The following is a 21,857-nucleotide window of genomic DNA, read 5'->3' on the forward strand; positions in this document are numbered from 1 at the left end:
CTTCTCTTCATCTCGCTCTGGGCATGAAGACAGCACAGCGCCATCTGGTGGACTGTATGATATACAAAGCGCCAGTGCAAAACAATGCGGTACAATACAGTACAGAACTTTATAAATCGATTGCAGCTCGGGAATATTCAAGATTGTTTGTCTCAAAATAAATACATAAATACAAATATAAACTTTTTTTTTACTCACTATTATTATTTATTTATTTATTTTGTATGGCGCGTTATACAATACTGGTCGTGTGAAAGCAGCTTTATGATATCAAACAGGAAAATATTTTCTCAGTGATGCTAGAAGACAATGACAGAGTCATTGAGTCAGTTCACTGATGATTTAGTGATGTCACCATCCAGCTCAGGTCTCGTATTAGCGTCTGTGCAATGCGTCAAGCATCTTCAACTAAGCAAGCCAAAGGAAACAGTGGCAAGAGACCAAAACTCTCTTCATCTTTGACAGAAATGGAGAGAAAAAAAAACCTTGGGAGAAACTAGGCTCAGTCAGCGGCCAAACAAAACCAGCGTGGCGTGGTTTAATTCCAGGCTGCAACACAGGTCAGATTGTGCAGAGGACTCGTCTGGTTCCCGTAGTCTTGTGCTGATGGTCGTTGACGTAGTTATGAGGCCCTCGCAAGATATAAATGGTATAAATTGACTAAATAATATGTTTGTTTAATCAGTAAATACGTTCACTGTCCTTTCACAAACTAAATTGGTTTTAAAAATACATAACGGACCATTATTTCTTACTGCATATTATCAAACAGATCCAAACACTTGGAAAGATAAGTTTTTGTAGCTTTGCGATTATTATTTAATTAATGCAACCATACCAAAAAAAAACAAAAAGGCAGATATTAAATTAGTTTGATAGGCTTACTATCTGCATTTTATTATAGGCCTAAAATGCAACACTTAGTTTTAAACATTAGGTTCTGTCTCTTCATCCACCAAGGGATCCTTGACCTGCAAAAAGTTGAAGACCACTGACATAAAGTTTTGTTAGGCCTTTATGCTGATGTTATTACAAACTTGCTGTCTCTCAAGGTCATAAGCACATTAGAATATATATATATATGTGTGTGTGTGTGTGTGTGTGTGTGTGTGTGTGTGTGTAGGTGTGTGTAATTGCATGTGCTACTCATCATGTTCATAATGTAGTATGTCACTTTAATGTCTCAAAATAATAATAATACTTTTTTAAATAATACACAATTTAAAACAATCACATAAATGAAATATACTTATATCATTATTTTTATTACTTTGACAATAATGTCAAATATTGTGTGTAAAAGGGCAGTAAGCTGACATACGTAATGCTTATAAACCTTCTAGCAATGGAAATATGCGTGCATCTCTGGTGTTTATTGACGCTTTGGCAGCAGAGAGAGAGAGAGAGACGGACAGACAGAGAGAGAGAGAGAGAGAGAGAGAGAGAGTCGGACTGATCAGACGCTGAAAGCAGATTAAACGGTTAAACTGTCTCTGTGAAACTCCCATCGGACTAAACCGCCTTCACTTTATTTATTTACCGGCCCAATGACTCTTCTGTTGTCGCAAGGCGATGGATAGTTCATGAAAATGTTACTCTTCGTGTGAGGTGAGTGATATAGAGCATGCAAATGTTGTTGATTAACGCTATGAAGGTGAAGGCGCGTCTCTGACGGGACGAGGGGAATTTGACAGATTAAAAGGAACTGAGTCAATCAGTGTCACTACGCTTTATCAGCTTTTCACAGATGTATTTTACATTGCAATCAAGTGATAGATAGTGGATATTCATTAGATAGAGCCACAACTGAACAAAAATATGTTTTTATTATTATTATTATTATTATTAGTATTACATAAGCTGTTTTGTAGACGCTCATTTCATGGCTCATGTCTGTAAAAAAAAAAAAACCTGTTAAAAACTGTAATAATAGCGCTTCTGTTGTCTATGATAGAGAGACTCTCCCCACAGGCAGTATTATTATATTATCTTCTTACAGCATTTCAGGGAATGCCAGATAACCTTGTTTATGTGAGTGAGAGATGAATTCATTGTTTCCTTTAAGAGATGGAGCTTCTACAAAAATGCATATTAATATAAAGCCATTAATTAGCAAACTCAAAAGGTTCATGGCTCATTTAGTGTAGCTTGGATGATTCATAAGGGAAGTTGGGTACAAATACGGCTATTGTGCAAGATCTGAACCACTTTTTCTTAAACTTCATACATTTGATTGATTCAGGTGCAAACATTACAAAACATGCCAGTAATTATAATAATTAGTACATATAGTAAAAACCAAGGGGGCAGACATCAGGCTGGAGATCCGGCAGGCTTCGGAAAGGGCCATAATTCATTTATGCTGTTATTTTTAGGAGCAGCTGAATACTGTGAATTCTTGATGCCTTGTATTCGTAAACTTATCAAAACAAGAAGGTGCTCATATGTCTGCCCCGTTTAAAACCTGATAATCTAGTGATGATATGTTCAATACGACTAAAAAATTGGTACAAGCACTAATGCTTTAAACATGTGACTGTGCTCTTGCATGCCTTATAACACAGACATTTTAATCATAGCACATCTAGCTTTCAGGCATGGAGCAGCTTTTTACAAGCTGCTAACAGCTGAAATTGGGCAATTTGTGTCAATATTCATTTAAGTGGCTTTTGGAGAGGGAGATCTCCAATAGGAACAGATCTGATTACGCTCTCTATATGAGAGGTAGTGAAGCCCCCAGGGCAAATGACAGATCCAATTACAGACATATAAATTCAGCACATGCATTTGTGCATTAAAAAAAAGTAGGCCACACATATATCCAAAAAAAAAGTAATATGGTCTTAAATTGCTGTGGAGAGGTAGAGACTGAGCATTCATAAATATACGTACATATATTTAGCATGTTTTTATTCAGTACTGATTTTATGAACTCATGCATGCAGACATATGCAACCATTAAATAAGTCTAATAGTCAATTAAGTCATATATACACTTACAGAAATTTCCATTTCAAATTGATGCTCTTTTTTAACTATCATTAAAGAATCCTGGAAATAATCACAGTGTCCTCAAAAATATTAAGAAGTGCATTTAAGCATATCAGTATGGTTTCTGAACGATTATGTGACACTGAAGATCGGAGAAGAAAATCACAAGAATAGATTACATTTTAAAATGAGCTAAAACAGAAAATGGTATACTGTAATAATATTTCACAATCTTACTGTTTTTTTTCTATCATTTTAATCAAATTTAAAAGTGTGTTTATTTGTACATATATATATATGTGTGTGTGTGTGTGTGTGTGTGTGTGTGTGTGTGTGTGTGTGTGTGTGACCAATTAAAGGAAAAACCAGTATGTTGAGGAACCATGTGATGCCAGAGCAACAAAGTCTGGAAGATGAAACACCATTCATGCACAAGATATTCCCTTCCTTTTGTGTTTTGATGATGGTGGTAGAGATCGCTGTCTAAGATGTCAGGCTATAGGCCATGCTTTAAATGCAAAATTTAAACATTATGTGTGCTCTGTCTCTTCATCCACCAAGGGGTCCTTGACCTGCAAAAAGGTTGAAGACCCCTGACATAAAGTTTAGTGAGGCCTTTATGCTGATGTCAATGTAGTGATCTGACTGTCTGTCAAGTTCAGTAAGCATCTCAGTATATCAAATAATTTGACTATTTATGACAAAGTAAAATGTCATGTGGTGTGACTACTAAAAACCATAAAGATATTAATTAATTCATGGTATTTGTAATAAATATGTTTTACCCTAAAAAAATATTTTTATCATTAAATTGAATTTAAAACAAAACTATGGAACCAGCATGAATAAAAAGCATGTGCTTTTATAAAAAAACACATTGGCACATTTAAACTGGATTTAAAAAAAAAGATTTCCTTTAATTTAGTGTTAACACACTTTTAAAACCCTAAAATAATTATTCCTAATTGTTAATAATTGCAGTGTATAGCACCACATTTAAAAAATATAGTTTTCAGTGGACTAATCTCAATAATGTACGTTTTAATATAACAAAACTTATGTCACGGTAAATAATCCAGTATACAAAACACAAGTACAAATCTTTGCGTTAATATTGTAATATATTTTAAAATGTATTTCTGTGATGGTAAAGCTGAATTTTCACATGAACCTTAGAAAATCATTCTAAAGCGCTACTTTTATGTTCAGTTATTGTTTAAAATTATAAATATAATAAAAAACTTATTGTCAGTGATGACAACAGCTTTGCTGATTATTATTCTGTGGAACTCATGATATCAGATTTCTTTGACGAATATATATATCTCCCCATGCCATGCAGACTTCTAAGCCACAATTAAAAGAATAAATGCAATGCACATATAATCATAATAAATGTCTTTATTTAGCTTCTCATTGTTCACCCTCACTGTCTTCCTAGCTTTCTCTCTCTCATTCTTTTCCCTTCCTTCTATACAGTATATTTTTTCTAATTTCCTCAACCCTCTTCCATTCATCCTTTATCTATAACCCCCCGACCTCCATTCAGCTTCTTCTGAAGATCAAGCTGCTTTGCCACTCTTTCACTGTCTTTCTGTTTTGTTGTGCTTGTGTGTGTGTGTGTGTGTGTGTGTGTGAGTGGTGAGGCAGCATTATCTAGATGCATTATTAAAGCCTGTGCACTCTGTGGTACTCTTTCACACTCTGTAAGTCTGAAAGAAGAGTTTAAGGGCAATGATAGGATTACCAAAGTGTTTAAGGAGAGCTCGAAGGATGCCTGCAGTGCTGGGAACTCCATAAATATACATCTGCTCATACAACAGCGGGAAAAAAAACATGAAAAGCAGCCATATCAAATCGAATGAAAATTCATTCATTGTACAACTGTACTCTCATTGTTCAATGTCTTTTCTATAGGGCTTTTGTTTTGCATTCCTAAAAGATTTCGCTTGATTGAATGAGAAATACACACAAGTAACAAAAATGAAGTAATGGCACTGAAAGACTCTGAAAGACCAGGCAGGCTGTGGTTATGAGGGAAAATAGCACTGAGAGAAGGAAAAACGAAGGAAAGCAGAGAACAAGCGGGTGAGAGGGTTTTTGCACTGTGTGTACATTAATTATTCAGCAGCTGGGAGCTGAAAGTGTTCAGAGGGGACTCCAACAAGCCTGATGGTTCTGTCTTTCTTTCTCTCTCTTAATCTCCATCTCAGACTTCCATTGTCATTTTATCAGTGTTGAGGAAGCTACTTTGTAACTGTTTATTTATAAGCTTCCCATGACTCAAAATAGTCATATAGTTATATTTGAAAAAGAATAACATTATAAGATTTAATCTAACTTGAGGTTATTCAGAAGTGGAAAATCTTTTTTTAAAATATAAGATAATATTATTTATTTCTACAAACAATATAAATCATATTGCACTAAATATACATTTTAAATAGAAAGTGAAATAGAATTTCAACTGAATTATTGGAAGCAAATTTGGAAAGTGGAATAAAATGGACTGGAAATTTGCCTGTCGAATATTATACATGAAATTTTTAAACAGACTGAATATTTTGGAAGTGAATTCTGGAAGGTGAATATGAATTATTGAATTTAGTTAGTGCTTTTCAACATGCTTTTTTTGTTTCAAAGACATATTGCATTATTTTACTTCCATGATCTAACCATATATTTAGGTTGATTTATTCCAGGAGTGTCAAACTCAATTCCTGGAGGTTTTTTTTTGTTTTGTTTCAACCCTGCTTCAACACACATACCATGTAGTTTTCAAATAGGTCTGAAAGACTTGATTAGTTGGATCAGGTGTGTTTAATTAGGATTTAATTAGGGCTCCGGCCCTCCAGGAACTGAGTTTGATACCTTTGCTTTATTCTAAATAGCAGCGTGAGATAAAATATCTCAGGTGTAACCATAGACTGTATATGAAAATGGACGTAGTGGCTGTGACGTCACCCGTAGGTTTCTGAAGATTATTTTTGAAGCCTAAAGTAGGTGCAAAGTAGACAAAGAGCTGAGGAACAGGAATGAATGTTTAAAAAACATCAGATAACATTATATGTGTCACTTCGACAGAACGGAGGACCCTTTGGAGTTTCATCATGGCAGCATGTCTTGATGCAGAGGACCATTGGATCAAGAAGAAAATAAAGCACCTACACACTCTGGAATTCATTATAGGTGAAACAAGACTTCTGAATCTTTCTCTTTGCTCACGTTAACCTGCAAAAGTCCAGGTCCAAAACATCCACATAGATGCAGTGCAAGTGGATTGGACAAAAACCTCAAAATTCTTCACACTGCTTATAGTTTTTCTGAGCTAGGAAATAAAATAAAGGAGTTTATTTTATAAAGTAAATAAAATAAAGGAGGAATCTGAAAGTTCTTTAGATTAATGAATAGACTCAAATGATTGAATGAATGCAATGAAGAATTGGTGATACAATTCACAGAAAAGTTCTTCCTTTTAGTATTGAAACATACAGTATCACCTGACTCTAAGGTAAGTGTGTTTGTGTGTTTCTGTATACTGTTCTATCCGTAGTGTTGTACTGTATGTTTACATGTGTGTAAATGGCTCAGTGATCGGCTCAGTGTGTGACGCAGTAACTCTCTGTCCAAGTCTTTACATGCCTAATCCAATTAGAACACTTCTCGGGCCGTCTGCCTGTAACATTCTGTGTATGTAGACTCTAAAATTTTCTGTATTAATTTTTGAATTCACAGGAATTTCCCCCAAATTAACACATTGTATTGTTGTATTTTAGTGCTGAAGGAAACTTAACGTAGGGGTATCGAAAATTGCTAGCCCAACATCCCATGGCTATTTTGTTTTACGTCCAAAATAGATCACCGCCAAGATGCAATCCCTTTCTTGATTCTCATTGTTCACTTGCTAGTAAGGGTGAAACGGATCATATAATAATTTGCATGTGTTTCAAAGTCTTACAAATTGAAACATTCAAGCGCTTTAAGTCGGTTAAGTCATATGTGAAGTGAACAATGATATGTGTATCATATATTAGATCCATGCATTAGATCTTAAAGGGACAGCAGCCTATATACCTGCTGCTGCCTGTGTCATTAATGTTGTATTTTTTTCTTACATTGTAGGGTTATAGCATATGTTAGCCTGCTGAAAGATCTACTACTGGCTAGGATCCTATAACCGATAGACTGAGTGTACGATTTTAAGCTATTTAGCATTGCTCAGTGCTAACGTAACATAGTAATCTTAATCTGTCCTGACTGGTCCAGTACCTGTAATCCTCCCATGTGAATGAATTGTAGACTATTCTTTTAAGTAGTTCATCCTAGCCATTAGCGTTAGCTGCCAATGTTAATGATGGAGTACAGCCATTATCTCTCAGAGAGAGAGCATGAGCAGACCTTTTTTTATGAGGAACATGGGCGTGAGGGGGAATTAAACCCCACTCTACAGGCCACTAATCTAATAGACAGAGAGAGAGAGAGAGAGAGAGAGAGAGAGAGAGGGAGGGAGGGAGAGAGACAGAGCAGTAAACTGAAATGTCTCATTGTAAAATTCATTGACCATGCACCCCTTTCCCAAATCTATAACACTGATTTAATTCCTGGATCCATTTTAGTGATCTAGCAGTTCACAGACTCCTAAATGTAATTGAATAATTCTATCTTTAGTATATAATATAATCTTAAGGTCTTCACTGGCTCCTGATTTTGCTGTGAAAAAAGGCCATACTTCCATAATAACCCTATTGATTAAGACGGTGCTGAAACATATATGATGAATAAAATATATTAAATAGTGCCGAAAATGTAATGAGATTTGTATAGGGAAACTTCTACAATATTTGGTGCCTAATCCTTTTGAAGACGGACCGGTGTTGTTGGGGGATGTGTTATCTTTAAGTATAAGCTTTAAAGAGAGATTTAGAAAGAGGGATCTATGGATGGATAACTGCAACGCCTTTGTGCTTAAAAAAGAAATAGAGAGCTGTTTTTTTAGTGAACAACCTGGTTAGGCAGAATAGTTTCTAATATGTTATTATCATTTATTATTAAAATGATCAATATTTAATCAGGCAACAATAATGCAATAACTTGAATAGTTGATTATAACAGAATTTGATTTATAGAGTGGGAAAAAGGCAGGTGCACGATGATCAAGAGGTGTTTTTCCTTATTCATAATGCAAACTGCCTGAGGTACAAACTGTTCTGGAAACTCTTCAGAGAGCACGTTGTTGTTTTTGCTATTGGGATCCTTCTTTTGTGCATTTGATGCTAACAGAATAGTTATGTTTAGAAATTATGGGTTAGTTATTTTAAAAAGTAAAGACCAGGAGGGAAATAAAATAATTTTCAAGTATATCTTAACCACTGTTACAGTACATTTCCTATTATTATCTATATTATCTAATAAACAGTGTTAATTTTTGCAAAAAATAAATTTTTGCATGCATTTAAACCTTTTGTTCACTGTAAAACATTTTAAAAAATTAATGCATGTAATGTTCTTGGTTAGTTTGTCTCTGCCCTAATTGTGTTGTTGTAGTTTTTTGAAAATGCATGGGAAGATGTTTATATATAAACAGGGTTGGTGGAAAAAGTAGGTGGTTAGTAAAAGATGACTGGAGAGTAGTGCAGTTTAACAGCTTTGATGTGCTGTATGCAGTATTGATAACATTGTTGACAGCAGTAAAATAAATGGAAAGTGAGATCCTAATCCTGTGTAACCTGAGAACATAATGTGATCATGAGTCATGATCTCCTGGGATCTCTCTCTTTTTTGTCACACTATATTATTTTTTATCTTTTTCTTTGTTGGTTCTTCTCGTTGTTGACCACGAGGCTCCAGATTGTCTCTCACATTCCCTGGTGGGACATATTTGATATTGAAGCACAATAAACTTCAACCCTACATAAAAAGCAATTCTGCAACAGCACCACAATATGCAGAAACTACAATATAAAGAAATACCACATTTCATACGACAGTACGGAGAGGAGGGGATTTTGCTTGCCACTGCTATTACCATTACAAATGTATGCAGTATGATATATACAGGACTGTAAACAGCAGGAATATTGTACAGCTATATATATATATATATATTATATTATATTTGACACTTGATTACCTGAGCAAATTTTCATTTTTGGGTGAACTATCCCTTTAATGGTTGACATAAGGTACTTGACATAAGGTAAACAAATATTTTATATTTTGGTAACACTTTCTATGAAGCCCCTATTTATAATATATTTCCACACAGTACGAGTTGCAGTCTGACATGGTTTCCTCCCTTTTTTGATTGACAGGATAGAATCAGCCCTGATCATGAGCTGTTTTTTAACAATCAGCCAATGGCCGATTATTGTTTTAATCAGCCGATACGATTATTGGGCGATACATTACATGGCCGATGCATCCCTAATTACTACCTTTCTTCCATTACAATAAATAGTGCCCCAATGGTGACCTTTCACCCTGTGTGTAGCTAAATGGAGGAGCAGGACCGCAGTCGCTCACCATCTCGCAGGACCAGCAGAGTAGAGCAGGTGGTGGGTCGATGGCTTCGGCGCTCCAGAGAGTCCATCAGCCGGTACCATTTATATAAATCTAAGAATGATTGTGTGAATGAGTACATTTGCTTTCTTTTTCTTTTGTGTTTAATAGGATCACCCTCTCTCTCTCTCTCTGTCTGTACACAGAGAGCGTGTGCTAGAAGATGGGCAAGTTGCCGACAATGGCTCCCAGGAGCAGAGGAGCTGTCCAATTAGAGTCACTGTTAAGATCCCCCTTGACCCCACCCTTAACTCCCATGGCTTTACAGTCTCAACACACACTCCACCGCAGGTGCTGGACGTGACAGAAGGTACATTACACACACCATCATCTCTTGAAATGCATGCATCAGCTCAAATGAATTTCGAAGAATCGTCTTTTACAGTGTAGTAAGGTTCTTCCACAATCAATTATTAATTAAATACTACTTTAATTTTATTATAGGATTTACTGTGGATTGTAAAAAGTCTGCACTCCTCCGAGCCTTCTTGGCATCCTTTTTATCAATCCTTACATGGAATGAAAGCACTGAAGTTAAGCGTTATATCTCAGCCAGGTGGCTTTGGTAACTGTAGGACTTCCAAATTAGCTATGAATAACACTCACAGGGCAGGGGTAACAGCCAGGAGACCTTTGACCATGCATTATCCCGCTATGAGAATCTCCAGGCTAGCTTGTTGGTGGGAAAATGCACACCTTATGAACTTGAATGAAATGTCATTGTAATATGAAGACAGTGACCAGGTCTGTTGAGGCATTTGATCTGAGGCAGCACTCTAAACAAGCTGAATAAAGCCCTGCTGAGGTTGAAGCTAAATTCTGAATATACAGCACACAAGCCCTTCATGGAAATCGATAAAACAGCTAGCGTGCATTAGCTACCCAAACACGCTTCCATTACTACAAAAAGGATACTGCTGTAATATATTTATTGCTCAAATACACTCGAGTCAAATTGTATTATATCTTTTAGAAAATTTCATATTAAAGGTACAGTTACGTAAAAATCATTTATTTTCAATTTAGAATATTTTAAGATGTATTCTGCAGATGAATCAATTAGTGTACTTTTTAATGGCGTATCCATTATATAGAAGAGTTTTACATTCATTTACTAAGATCAAAAGTTGTATCGACTAACGTTAGTTAATGCTAATAATCTTAGTTAATAGTTAATCTCTTAACTAATGTTAAGAGATGATACCTTATTGTAAAGTGTTTAATAGTGCAAAGAAACCTGATTTAGCAAATACAAACGTTTTTTTTTTAAATGTTGACTGAGCATACGTTTGATGATTGAAATGTGACCCAGCAGCTATTTGCATGCATTGCCTGCATGTAGAGCAACATGTTGGCTGACTCGTTTGGCACATAGAGCTTCATCTACAGGAAACTCTACTCTAGGAATGGCTAAAGCCATCTGGTTACCCATCAGCCAGTAATTAGGACAACATTAACACTTTTCCACAAACATTCTTATAAAACAGCATTACTATCTCAAATCAGGTTGGCAATTGAATTCTAAACCTTGTACAAATGATTGACAGAACTACAGTATCATGATATGTTTGTCTGTTTTTTTTAGGTGGCCCTGCTGATGGAAAGCTTGTCCCTGGTGATCAGCTTTTTAAAATTAACAATGTTGCTGTCGATGATCTATCTACAGAGCAGGCTGCTGACATCATCAGGTATGTGAGCGTTTATGAGTAAAAATGAGTAAAATCCAGCTGCCCAGGTGTCCAGTTTCTCATTTTTATTATAAATGTATATCTTCAGAACATATGACATCTGGTCACTCTAGTTGCATTTGTGCCAGTAATTCTGCCATACTCTTTCATTTATTGACAGAGAATGTCAGAACACCATAATACTGACTGTCCTGAGAAATACTGTGGTAAGTGTATATGTGCACAGTTAGAGTCTCTATGTCTCTCTCTCTCTCTCTCTCTCTCTCTCTCTCTCTCTCTCTCTCTCTCTCGCTCTCGCTCTCTGTTGTGTCTGAATGAGGCATGGCAGGAGGATGTGGTATTGTGCTGCATTATGGCAGAAGGAAGAAATGATGACCAAAAGTTTTTTTTTTTTTGTTTTTTTTTATAATAATCAGGGCCAGAGCTCAGCAGAAATCTCCCTAAATGTCTGCTGAATTTAAAGTGCCTGTGAATTTAGTCTAATTTGATTATGCTTTCAGCTTCCAGTAACCACACATTTTATACTAAATGCATCTATTTAGCAGAATTCTGTACATTTCCTTCAATTGCCTTGCATAAAAACAACATAAAGATGCATGGGCAAGATCTCAGTCTGGGGTCTTGAGAAGCATGGTGCTTCCCTGTTTGCAAATCTTACTTTATTTCTCAATGACAGGCATGCCCCAGTCAATGCAGAGACTTCTGTCAATGCCAGTGCCATTGTGCAATGAATGTTTGTTGAAGGAGTATGTCACTGAAGAAGGTCAAACATGTCCATAATTGTACTGTTTGTCATTATGAATGTGCTATAGGGACCAAAGTCGTCCTTCATAACTCCAGAGAAGAGAGCCAAGCTGAAGTCAAACCCAGTTAAAGTGAGGTTCGCAGAGGAGGTGGTGGTCAATGGTCATTCACAGGTTTGAAACATTTATGTTCATTCATGCTGATTGATAAATAAAAATGATTGATAAATAAAATGAAAGACAGAATATGAACAAAAGATGAAGAACAATAGAGAGGCGTTGAGAGGGTCTTGGGCAAACCTCAGTCAATGATTTATCAGTAATTTATTAAATATCACATTTACTGTTAATCAAAATCTTTGTGTAGCTGTGCTGACATGGTGTATAGTACAGCAGCAATATATACAGGTGGGGGATTTATCATAAGGAGCACCTTCATAAATATTACTTCATAATACAGTCCACCTAAAAGTAAAAATATAATTATTTTATCATTATCCACTTTTGGTGCATTGCTGTGAGGATGTTAATTTCCCCCGACTTGATATGTTTTTAATTAACATCTAATTAAACAAACCCATTATCAAGCACACCACAGAACTGAAGCAGTGATAAAACTGTTTATCTTTTTTTTTTTTATGCAGCTTTCACAGGGCTTAATCTTTTTAATATGATAATGAGACGGATAAAATTAGCTTAACCAGAATTATTTTAACACTTTGTTGAAACGGGCAGTTGTTTGATTAATATAGTATGTGCGCTATCACTACCATGTATTTTACATATATTATTATATTTGTATATAATAATGATTATATTGATTTTTGGATCCTATATTGACCTCTGACCTCTAGGGTAACTCTCTGCTGTTCCTGCCAAATGTTCTGAAGGTCTATCTGGAGAATGGCCAAACAAAAGCTTTTAAATTTGAATCTAAAACCACTGTCAAGGTACTGTAATCATATTTATTCACTATAGTCTTATGTTTATTTTTCAGTCTGCATTAATTATATTGCCTGTTTTATAATGTTTATTGGCATCCACACGCAAAAAAAAATAAAAATAAAAGTAGATTTGTAAAGCCATGTTATATGTTATATACACTTCCATTTAAATGTATGGGGTCACTAAAATGAAATGAATATTTTTATTCAGCAGCGATGCATTGATCAAAAGTGACAGGACAGGCCTTTATAATGTTACAATGCTGTTCTTTTGAACTTAATATTTCTCAAGGATCATGTGAGACTAGAGTAATGGCCACAGAAAAGGTCTTTTTTGTATCACCGTAATAAACTACATTTAAAAAATACCATCGCTGTACCGGTCTTCTTAGCTTTAACAGGTGTTGTGCATTACAGTTCTCTATATAATTTCACATGCTTCATTATTTCTCTTCTGAAATGTGTTTTCCATCAGGACATAGTGATGACTCTGAAGGAGAAACTCTCAATCAGCCGTATTGAACACTTCTCTCTGGTGCTGGAACAACAATACAGCATCAGCAAACTGTTTCTCCTGCACGAGGAAGAGATTATTCAAAAGGTACAGAAGGTTTCAAAAGGTTTGACAGAAAAAACAAATCCATACGGGTTTGAAACACCTTGAGGATGATTATAAATAAAAGAATCTTCACTTTGAATGAAAATGTTCCTTTAATGACTTTAGTTGCTTCTTTCTACACTTGTTTACTGGCTCACATACAGTATTTCTATCTAATACTCTTTATGTTTGGCAGGTGGTTGAAAAGAAGGAGACTCATGACTACAGATGTCTGTTCCGTGTCTGCTTTCTACCTAGAGACTTTACAAGCATGCTCAAAGAAGATCCTGTGGCCTTTGAGTATCTATACTTACAGGTGCGTGCTTGTGACTGTGTATAAACAGGCAGATATTTTAAAGTAATATCACCACTGATTGATGTTAGATTGTTTCTGAAGGAATAGTTTACCCCAGAAATTTGTTGTGGCTGAATATTTCCTCACCCTCAGACCGCCTGAGATGTTTCTTCATCGGAAAGGACCTATACACAAAAATCCTAATCCTAATCACAGTTACAGACAATTATTAGTCCGATAGAAAATAGACTCATATTTTTTACCAGAAGTGATGGTTGTGTAAAGAAAGTAAGTGTTTTGTAAAAAATAAGTCACTTTAATGTTAATTGATATTTGATCCTTTTTGGGTGAACTATTTCTTTAATGTAAAATACAGTCCTTTTTTTGTGAAGTATGTTTATTTGCATACTTGTGTAGACCGGTTTGTCCTCAAATGTGAGCTAATTGTATCAAAGCCTCAATTTAGAAAAAATTATTCATGAATAAAGCAAAGATTGTTTTGGGGGTTAGCAAATAGTCATAATTATCTGTATAATAAAACAATAGAAGTATATGATATGTCCCCATCTAAACATCTGAATGTGTGTGTGTGTGTGTGTGTGTGTGTGTGTGTAGAGTGTAAGTGATGTATTGCAGGAAAGGTTTGCAGTGGAGATGAAATGTAATACTGCTCTCAGACTGGCTGCTCTACATGTTCAGGAAAAACTAGCCAGCAGTGGACAATCCCTTAAAACACCACTGAAGGCCATCATGTGAGCACACACACACACACACAAGCACACACACTGTGCCGTAAGTGTCCATACTATTTCCACTAACATAAGAAAGCTTGCTGCTGCATTATTTTTTTTGTTTTGTTATTATTCTTAGTAAATTAAATGCGATTGAAGGTATATGAATGCGTAGTATTTGATGAAAATGTGTGGGATTTCCTTTCCATCAAAATGCATATGAAAATGTATTAAGTTTTTTTTTTTTTAGTTAAAGTAAACTTTATTGCATTATTTGAGTGCTGTTTTACCATGATGTTTTGTATATGTGTGAATGACTACATGCACTTTTTATATGTTAGTATTTACCTTAGCTTGTGAAATACACCTGTTTTTAAGTGGTGGTCAGTGTATTATAAAGGTGCAAAACAGATTTTAGTACTTCAGTAGATTAGTGTTTTAGCATTATAGCATTAATGGCATTTATACTTTTCAAATGTTAATTTAGTTCCAGGCCATAAATCCTCACATTTTGTTACAATATTTTTTTGCTAAAAGTTTGCCAACCCCAGTTTTCTTTTTGTTTCTTTTTATTTTTGTATGCATTAAAGAGTACTAATACTTAATTGATTCTTCAGCCAACAAATAAACGGTTAAATAGGGATCTGATGAAATTAAATTAGAGTCAATATTTTCAATAATTCAATGCCAATAATTCATTGCTATCTTAATAACTATTTTGGCATTAGGATGTACATTTCAGTCCCAATGTACTGCATAACCCTAAAGTGAGTGTGACACTATTCTGTTCTGTACTATTTATGTCTGAAGGAAGGAGTGGGGTATTGAGAGCTTTGTGTCCCACACCTTACTGCGAAACATGAGAGAGAAGGACTTGAAGAAAGCCATCAGTTACCACATGAAAAAGATTCTGTCTCAGGAGCCCAAACAAAAGGTGTGTGCATAAATGATTTACAAGAACGTAAATCATGCACATAATATACAGTAAACTGTAAAATTAAAAACCTGTGGCAGTATGTGCCAGTGATGGTTTTAAATTGTTTTGATATATGCCACATTACTGAATGATACTAAATCTAGGTTTAGATGATGGATTTTACTTTGAAAAAATAGCATGGTTCATGAAAAAAATCTGTAGTGTTGCCATTTCTTTTAATTATTTGAAATTGAAGTACAGTATGACACGTATTTACATTATTTCCAATGTGTTTTTATAGGTGATCTCAGTGGATCAAGCTAGACTGAACTACATGAATGAGATGTCTGAAGTCAAGTCCTATGGAGGAAAGGCTTTTAGTGCCACTATGATGGTAAGAGATGCATTCTGAGTCTTAACAGCCACTTTCAAAAATGAAACCAATTAAACTGCAGTAAAAGTTTGACAGTAAATGTACTCCACCTGCATTTACACATGCATTGGCTTTACATCTTTCATCTGTATACTCACACTCCCACATCAGCACTGAAAATGGCATTTAAGATGTTAGAGAGTTAACAGTCATTTCTTTCAAAAAACACTTTCTCACTGACCACAAACTTTTTGAACAGTAGTGAATTTTTTCCGTGTTTTAGTGACTGTATACATGTGAGGAAATGTATATTTAATTTTCACTAAACATTAAGAAAGCATAGCATGGAATAATAGCTAGAATGCTATAAAATATTCTATAAAATGCTATAAAAACACACTTTTACTAGAAAACAATGGCACCAAAATGCTGTTAGAATTTTCATAAACTCATTCTATCTGATACTTCAAAGACCGTTCTTGCAATTTCAAATAAATGTTGCAATTTCACATAAATAACTTAAATGTAAATGTAGATAGCTTTAATGTGACATGTGAAATGTAGTGGATCAATGTTTGTTTCCATACAAATGTTCGTAACAACCCTTTTGGTTTATCCCCTATCCTTCCTTCATTTATTGCTGCTGTCCATTCTTTCATACATCACAGTCTTTATCACATCTCTTTCTTTCACTCTCTCTGTTTCTCTCTCTCTCTCTCTCTGTTTAACTAGCTGCAGGACAGGGAGTCAGTCGTGAGTTTGTTGGTGGGAGCTCAGTATGGGGTCAGTCAGGTGATCAACCACAAGCTGAGCATCATGACCACCCTAACTGAATTTAGCTCTATTACCAGAGTGGAAATATTACCTGAGTCTGACAGAGTTAGTCTGGTCAAGATCTACCTGCAGGATATAAAGGTATATATTACTGTACATACTCATACTCACATCTACATATGTGTACAATTCTTTCATTGCTTTCTTTTTTTAATATTGTCACGATTTTCCTGTCTTCAGCCAATAACCTTGCTGATGGAGTCAGTGGCAGCTAAAGATTTATTGTGTCTAGTCGCTGGATACTGTAGACTTCTTGTGGACCCCCAGATCAGTGTGTTCCCCTGGTCAGATAATTCAAAGAGCCACCGAATATCAGCAGAGGAAGGTACTGAATTACTGAATCCTTTGGTCTGGCAAATCTTTAATCAATTTTGAATAATGTAAATCCTATTGAAGCAAGAGAAAACATTGTTACTGTATATCTAAGGTACTGTAAAAAAAAGTTGACCACTGTTCGCATGCTGGCAAAGAGATTTACTGTATCTTAATTTTGTCTGTGCTTCTGACATTGTGTACAGGTTATGTGTCACACTGTGGCAGTGACTCTGACGACTCGGACACAGACGTGGATGCTCTCCTTGCTCATGTTGCTAGCACTGCCAAAAGCAACAACACAGCAGATAAACCCAATGATAAGCTACCAGAAGAAACCGAAAAAGCTCAAAGCTACATGGAAAAAGATGAAGAGGTGGAGAAGGAAGTAGGCAAAAAAGAGGAAGGGGTTGAGAAGAAGGAAAGGGAGGAGGACAAAGAAACCAGCCATCAGTCTATAAATGGTAATAATGGAAAGACAGTAGAAATAGACGATGAGAGTGTGGGCACAGAAAAAGAAGACGAAGGGCAAGAGAAAAACCCTGAGCAACCTCAGTGGGTCATCGTTGTCGATGACCCATCATCTGAAACATCTGATTCATACCAAACTGAGTCACAGTTCATGACCAGCATGTCGAGTGACTCTATAGATGCCCTGGAGGAGGACGACCTTATGACCTACTTTTCAACCAGACGCCCATGCCATTTACCAGTGAAAAATTCTTACTCCTGTGAAGATCGCTATTCACCGTCATTGTCTCCACGACATCCGTGCAGCAAAGATTCTCACTCCCAAAGTGACCTGTGCTCTACTGATTCCCATTGTGAACCTGATATAGACCAATTCTTTTGCTCTCCTGCACTCTCAAATATTGCTGAATGTCTACCTAGTCCCCCTGCAGCCAGTGAAGAGGAGGACTGTGAGGAGTTGGGAATAGAGGATGAGAAATATGAAAAGGAGTCACCTGGAAAATGTCCTGAAAGCACCCCACCTCCACCTGTGGACTATGTTTTCACATTTGAACAAGGAGACACTAGACACTATTACAATATCTGCACCAATGTTACCCCAGACAGTGCCCGGATCCTTCCACAACCCCTATCTCCTTCAGGTCCAATGGAAACACAACCAGATCAGGAAAGAGGGGAAGCAAATCAGACAGAAACAGTGCCAATTTTTCAACCCCCACCAGGGTTTGGAGACAGCAGTTCAGATGACGAGTTCTTTGACGCTCAGGAAAGATTCACACCAGCTGAAAAACCCTGCTCAACTTCCTTAACAAGAGGTATGACATGGGGGAAATACCCCATGAAATGTTCTCAAAATATTTCTATGACATGTTGTAGTTAAAGAATTGAGTAAATCATATGAAAAATAGTCATGTGGAGTTTTGCTAACAAATACTCACCAAATGTATTTGCTGATATTTCTCTTTATAGAAAATTCAGAAGAGTCAAGCAACATACAAGTACATAAGCACCCAAGCCGGAGGGAGAAGAAACAAAAGGAGCAAGATAAAATGGTTACACAAGTTGAATTGTCAAATTTCAACAAAAGATCCAAAAAGCGTCGCTCATTCATGGAAACAAGTTACACATCCCTGGTATCATTCCCGGAACAGGATCATTTAGAAAACAGCTATGGAAATAGCATCCCAAACTACTCAATTAACCAAGGTGCTGGCCGAATGACGTGCTTTGAAGGCGGATGCTCAGATCAAGGTCCATGTCCAACAGTCTCATCCCTCACTCATTCTGAAGGAGAACCAGCTCAACTGGAATCCAAACCCATCAAACCGTCCAAAGTCAATGGATCAGGACCACATAGTCCCACTGTTACACAAGTGGGATCACACACAAACAAATCATATCAGCGGAAACAGCAACTTATAGAGATGGAACCAGATTCCATGGAGTTCAAATCAGTCAATGAACTAATGTCTATTGCATCGCCAGCTATAGTAGCAGTACGCTCCCGCATAAACCTACAGGATAAAGTAAGCACCAGTAACCATAGCAGAGATGATCAAGAAGAGGGTGCAGTGGGAGGTCCAGTTGAGAGACTGTTTGGAGACCACCTGTTCTTTGATATGTCTAAAGGACAGTGTGATAGCAGTGTTTTATTTGGTCAAAGAGATGATAAGGTAACCAAACAAACGGAAGATTTTTTCCAAGGCAGTTCAGTGACTCAAAAGAGCAACTCACTGCCAAGGCTAGGCCAGATATCCCCATCAAGTTTATCCTACTTCCATGTCCCGAGTATATCATACACCACAAGCCCTGATGTAGACCGAGTGAACAGTTTTGTACATCTAAAATGTGGGATGGGAAAGCACTCAGTGGAACCAGCAGAGAGGACCAGGAGTCAGAGTATGTCTGGATCCCTTGGTAGTGGTCCATCAAGGCACTTATTTTCCCAGCGAGTCAGAGGACCAGAATCTGAAGAAACAGACAATCATTGTGACACTTCACTCCAAGAATTGTCTTCTGGTGTTCTGTCTTATAACCCAGCCCAAAGGTTCCTTCTTACACCCTGTTCGTCCGGCATCCTTGGGCGACTCTCTTCCTCAACATTGCGGGGAAAGATCCAGAACCTTCCCCTCTACTTGTCACGTTCCCAGGAAATGCTCAATGGCTGTTCTAATGGCAACGGCAATGTTAAACCTGTGAGAAGACTTTCAGAAACACAACTACAAAAATATGAAGTTGAACTAGCAAAAGAGGCAACTGAGGATGCAACGTTGAATGAAGGTTCTCCTGAAGTTACAGAGGTAAAAGTGGTTACCATAGTATCTGAAGAGGTCACTGAGGTCATCGAGGAGGTAAGAGAGGTCAGCCATATTGGCCTCAAAGCATGTGGACCGCTGAAAACCAAAACTAAACCTAAAGAGTTTTCTGAAATGTGCTCCAGGGCAGACAACTCTCTCCAATTCAGCCCCTCGTCCGTAGTGGTTACAACACAGAACTTAAATGGACCTTGGGGCGTGGTAACATCTAGTGGGTTACAAGAATGTAGCCATCCACCCTCAAGCACAACACCCCATAACTTTAACTCTAGCTGTGGGGTTTTCGCAAACTGCCGGTCCAAACCTACCATAGCCCAGCCAAAATCCTTGCTCAGCCCAAATCAACATGAGAAGCCAGACCTTAGTTGCAGCTCAGTCCTGGCTATGGGGTGTGACACTGTAATGGAAGGTGCTCAGACTCCTTTAGAGGTCTGCCATACAGTATACACAAACTGTTTCAGTGGAGTTCTTGACAGCGCCAGCTTTGACGATGAACTCACTGTATATGAGTTTTCGCGCAGAACGAGCCAGGGTGAAACGGGCGATGCTGTGCAGACATCTGTCCCTCTGTCCTCCCTCTCTCCATCACCTGCATCTTTCTCTCCATTTTCTCCATTGCCCTCATTTCCACCTCTAGTACTGCCTGCATCATCCTCTACAGAGCTCAGTCCCCTTCTGTCTCCATTAAATGCTCCTGACTGCTTCATTTCGCACCCTCATGAAGATATCATCACTTCGCTGCTGACTCGTCGATATCCCCTACCACCAACAGGATTCCTTTCTTTGCAAAGGGATGTGGATACCCTCTTAAATGTTCTTGCTGGCGCTATGAAAAACCAAGATGGGGTCCACAAGCACCCCAGGGATGCCTGTGTGGCTCACTTTTCAGAGAACAAAAGACGATTACATGCAGAGGCTCGGAGGCTTTTAGCTGGATGCCAACGCGTAGTCAGAGTTGGGCAAACGCCAGAGGAAACACTTCAATCATTGTCTGAAAGCTTCCGCTCACTAGTACAGCTGACAAGTGTGTGTATATGTTTCTCTAACTGTCAGCGATGCAGGGAGCGCCATGCCCAAGCGCTTACAGGACTAGCAAGTGTTGCAAAAACTTATCTGGACTTTGCTCGGGCAGCAGAGCTAGTGGGAAGTGCTAGCGAAAGAAAGACTTGTCATGATCTCAGTATTAAACTTCTGGCTCGCCAGTGCACTGCACTAACAACCTCAGTCTTCTGCCTCACCCAGCTCTTTCGCACTCTCACTGCCCTTTAGTGATGTCAAAAGAACCGATGTCTTTACTGAAAATTCGGTACTGAAATGTAAAAAATGTGATGATATCATTTTTCCGCTAGCATTTTGAGCACCGTTGTGTGGATTCGCAAACAGGTTTGATTGGCCATTGTGTTCACATGCTCAACAGATATGTCCGTGATTGGCTACAGTTATCATTACCTCATGCTCTGCATCGAACGCTTACACAGATACACACAGGAGTGTTTAAAAGCCATGTCTATCAGCGGATCCCTAATATCTGCTCAAAGATGGATCCACTGAACGACATGGCTTTCAAATGCTCCCACGTGTATCTGTGTAAGCGCTCGTTAAAGAGCATGACACAATGATCATTGTAGCCAATCACAGACATATCTGTTGACCAGGTGAACAGAATCCACACAACAGCGCTCAATGTTAGCAAGAAATAAATTTCAGTTCCAACAGGAACCGACATTGTTATTTTTGACAACACTACTGCCCCTTGCCCATTCAACAGTTACATTGAGTATTTTCTCTTCCCCACAAAAACTGTGGGAAACCTGTCAGAACAACTCAGATAGACCTGGGGCCTGTTCCATAAAACAAGTTTACCAAATAAACCAGGCTTGTTTTACTTAGTCAAACTTATTTTGAACCAAATCAACTGGCAAGTCGGACTAACTGAAATAAGCCTGGCTTATTTGGAAAACTTGTTTTATGGAACAGCCCCCTGTTGTGGTAAAGAACATCAACACTGAGGCAGTGTCCAAGCCATACCAGTAATAAGCGTGCACTATACACTCACACATATACATGCACTAAAATATAAAACCTGCC

At 37.4% G+C, this 21,857-nt stretch overlaps 1 protein-coding gene across 1 annotated transcript; it reads left to right on the plus strand.

Moving 5' to 3' along the window:
• The first annotated feature begins 1,444 nt into the window (after window positions 1–1,444).
• LOC113107081 (FERM and PDZ domain-containing protein 1-like) lies at window positions 1,445–21,231 on the plus strand. The gene is made up of 17 exons (XM_026269267.1): window positions 1,445–1,608; window positions 6,076–6,180; window positions 9,449–9,586; window positions 9,696–9,859; window positions 11,135–11,237; window positions 11,398–11,443; window positions 12,050–12,154; window positions 12,835–12,930; window positions 13,400–13,525; window positions 13,719–13,838; window positions 14,433–14,569; window positions 15,359–15,482; window positions 15,766–15,858; window positions 16,570–16,752; window positions 16,852–16,996; window positions 17,190–18,269; window positions 18,424–21,231. Exons 3-17 carry the CDS (start codon window positions 9,486–9,488, stop codon window positions 21,036–21,038), a joined length of 5,238 nt encoding a protein of 1,745 aa, XP_026125052.1. The 5' UTR covers window positions 1,445–1,608; window positions 6,076–6,180; window positions 9,449–9,485; the 3' UTR covers window positions 21,039–21,231.
• Window positions 21,232–21,857: the final 626 nt, after the last annotated feature.

This window comes from Carassius auratus, chromosome 1 (assembly GCF_003368295.1).
Source record: "Carassius auratus strain Wakin chromosome 1, ASM336829v1, whole genome shotgun sequence".
In the NCBI taxonomy this organism is placed as follows: Eukaryota; Metazoa; Chordata; class Actinopteri; order Cypriniformes; family Cyprinidae; genus Carassius; species Carassius auratus.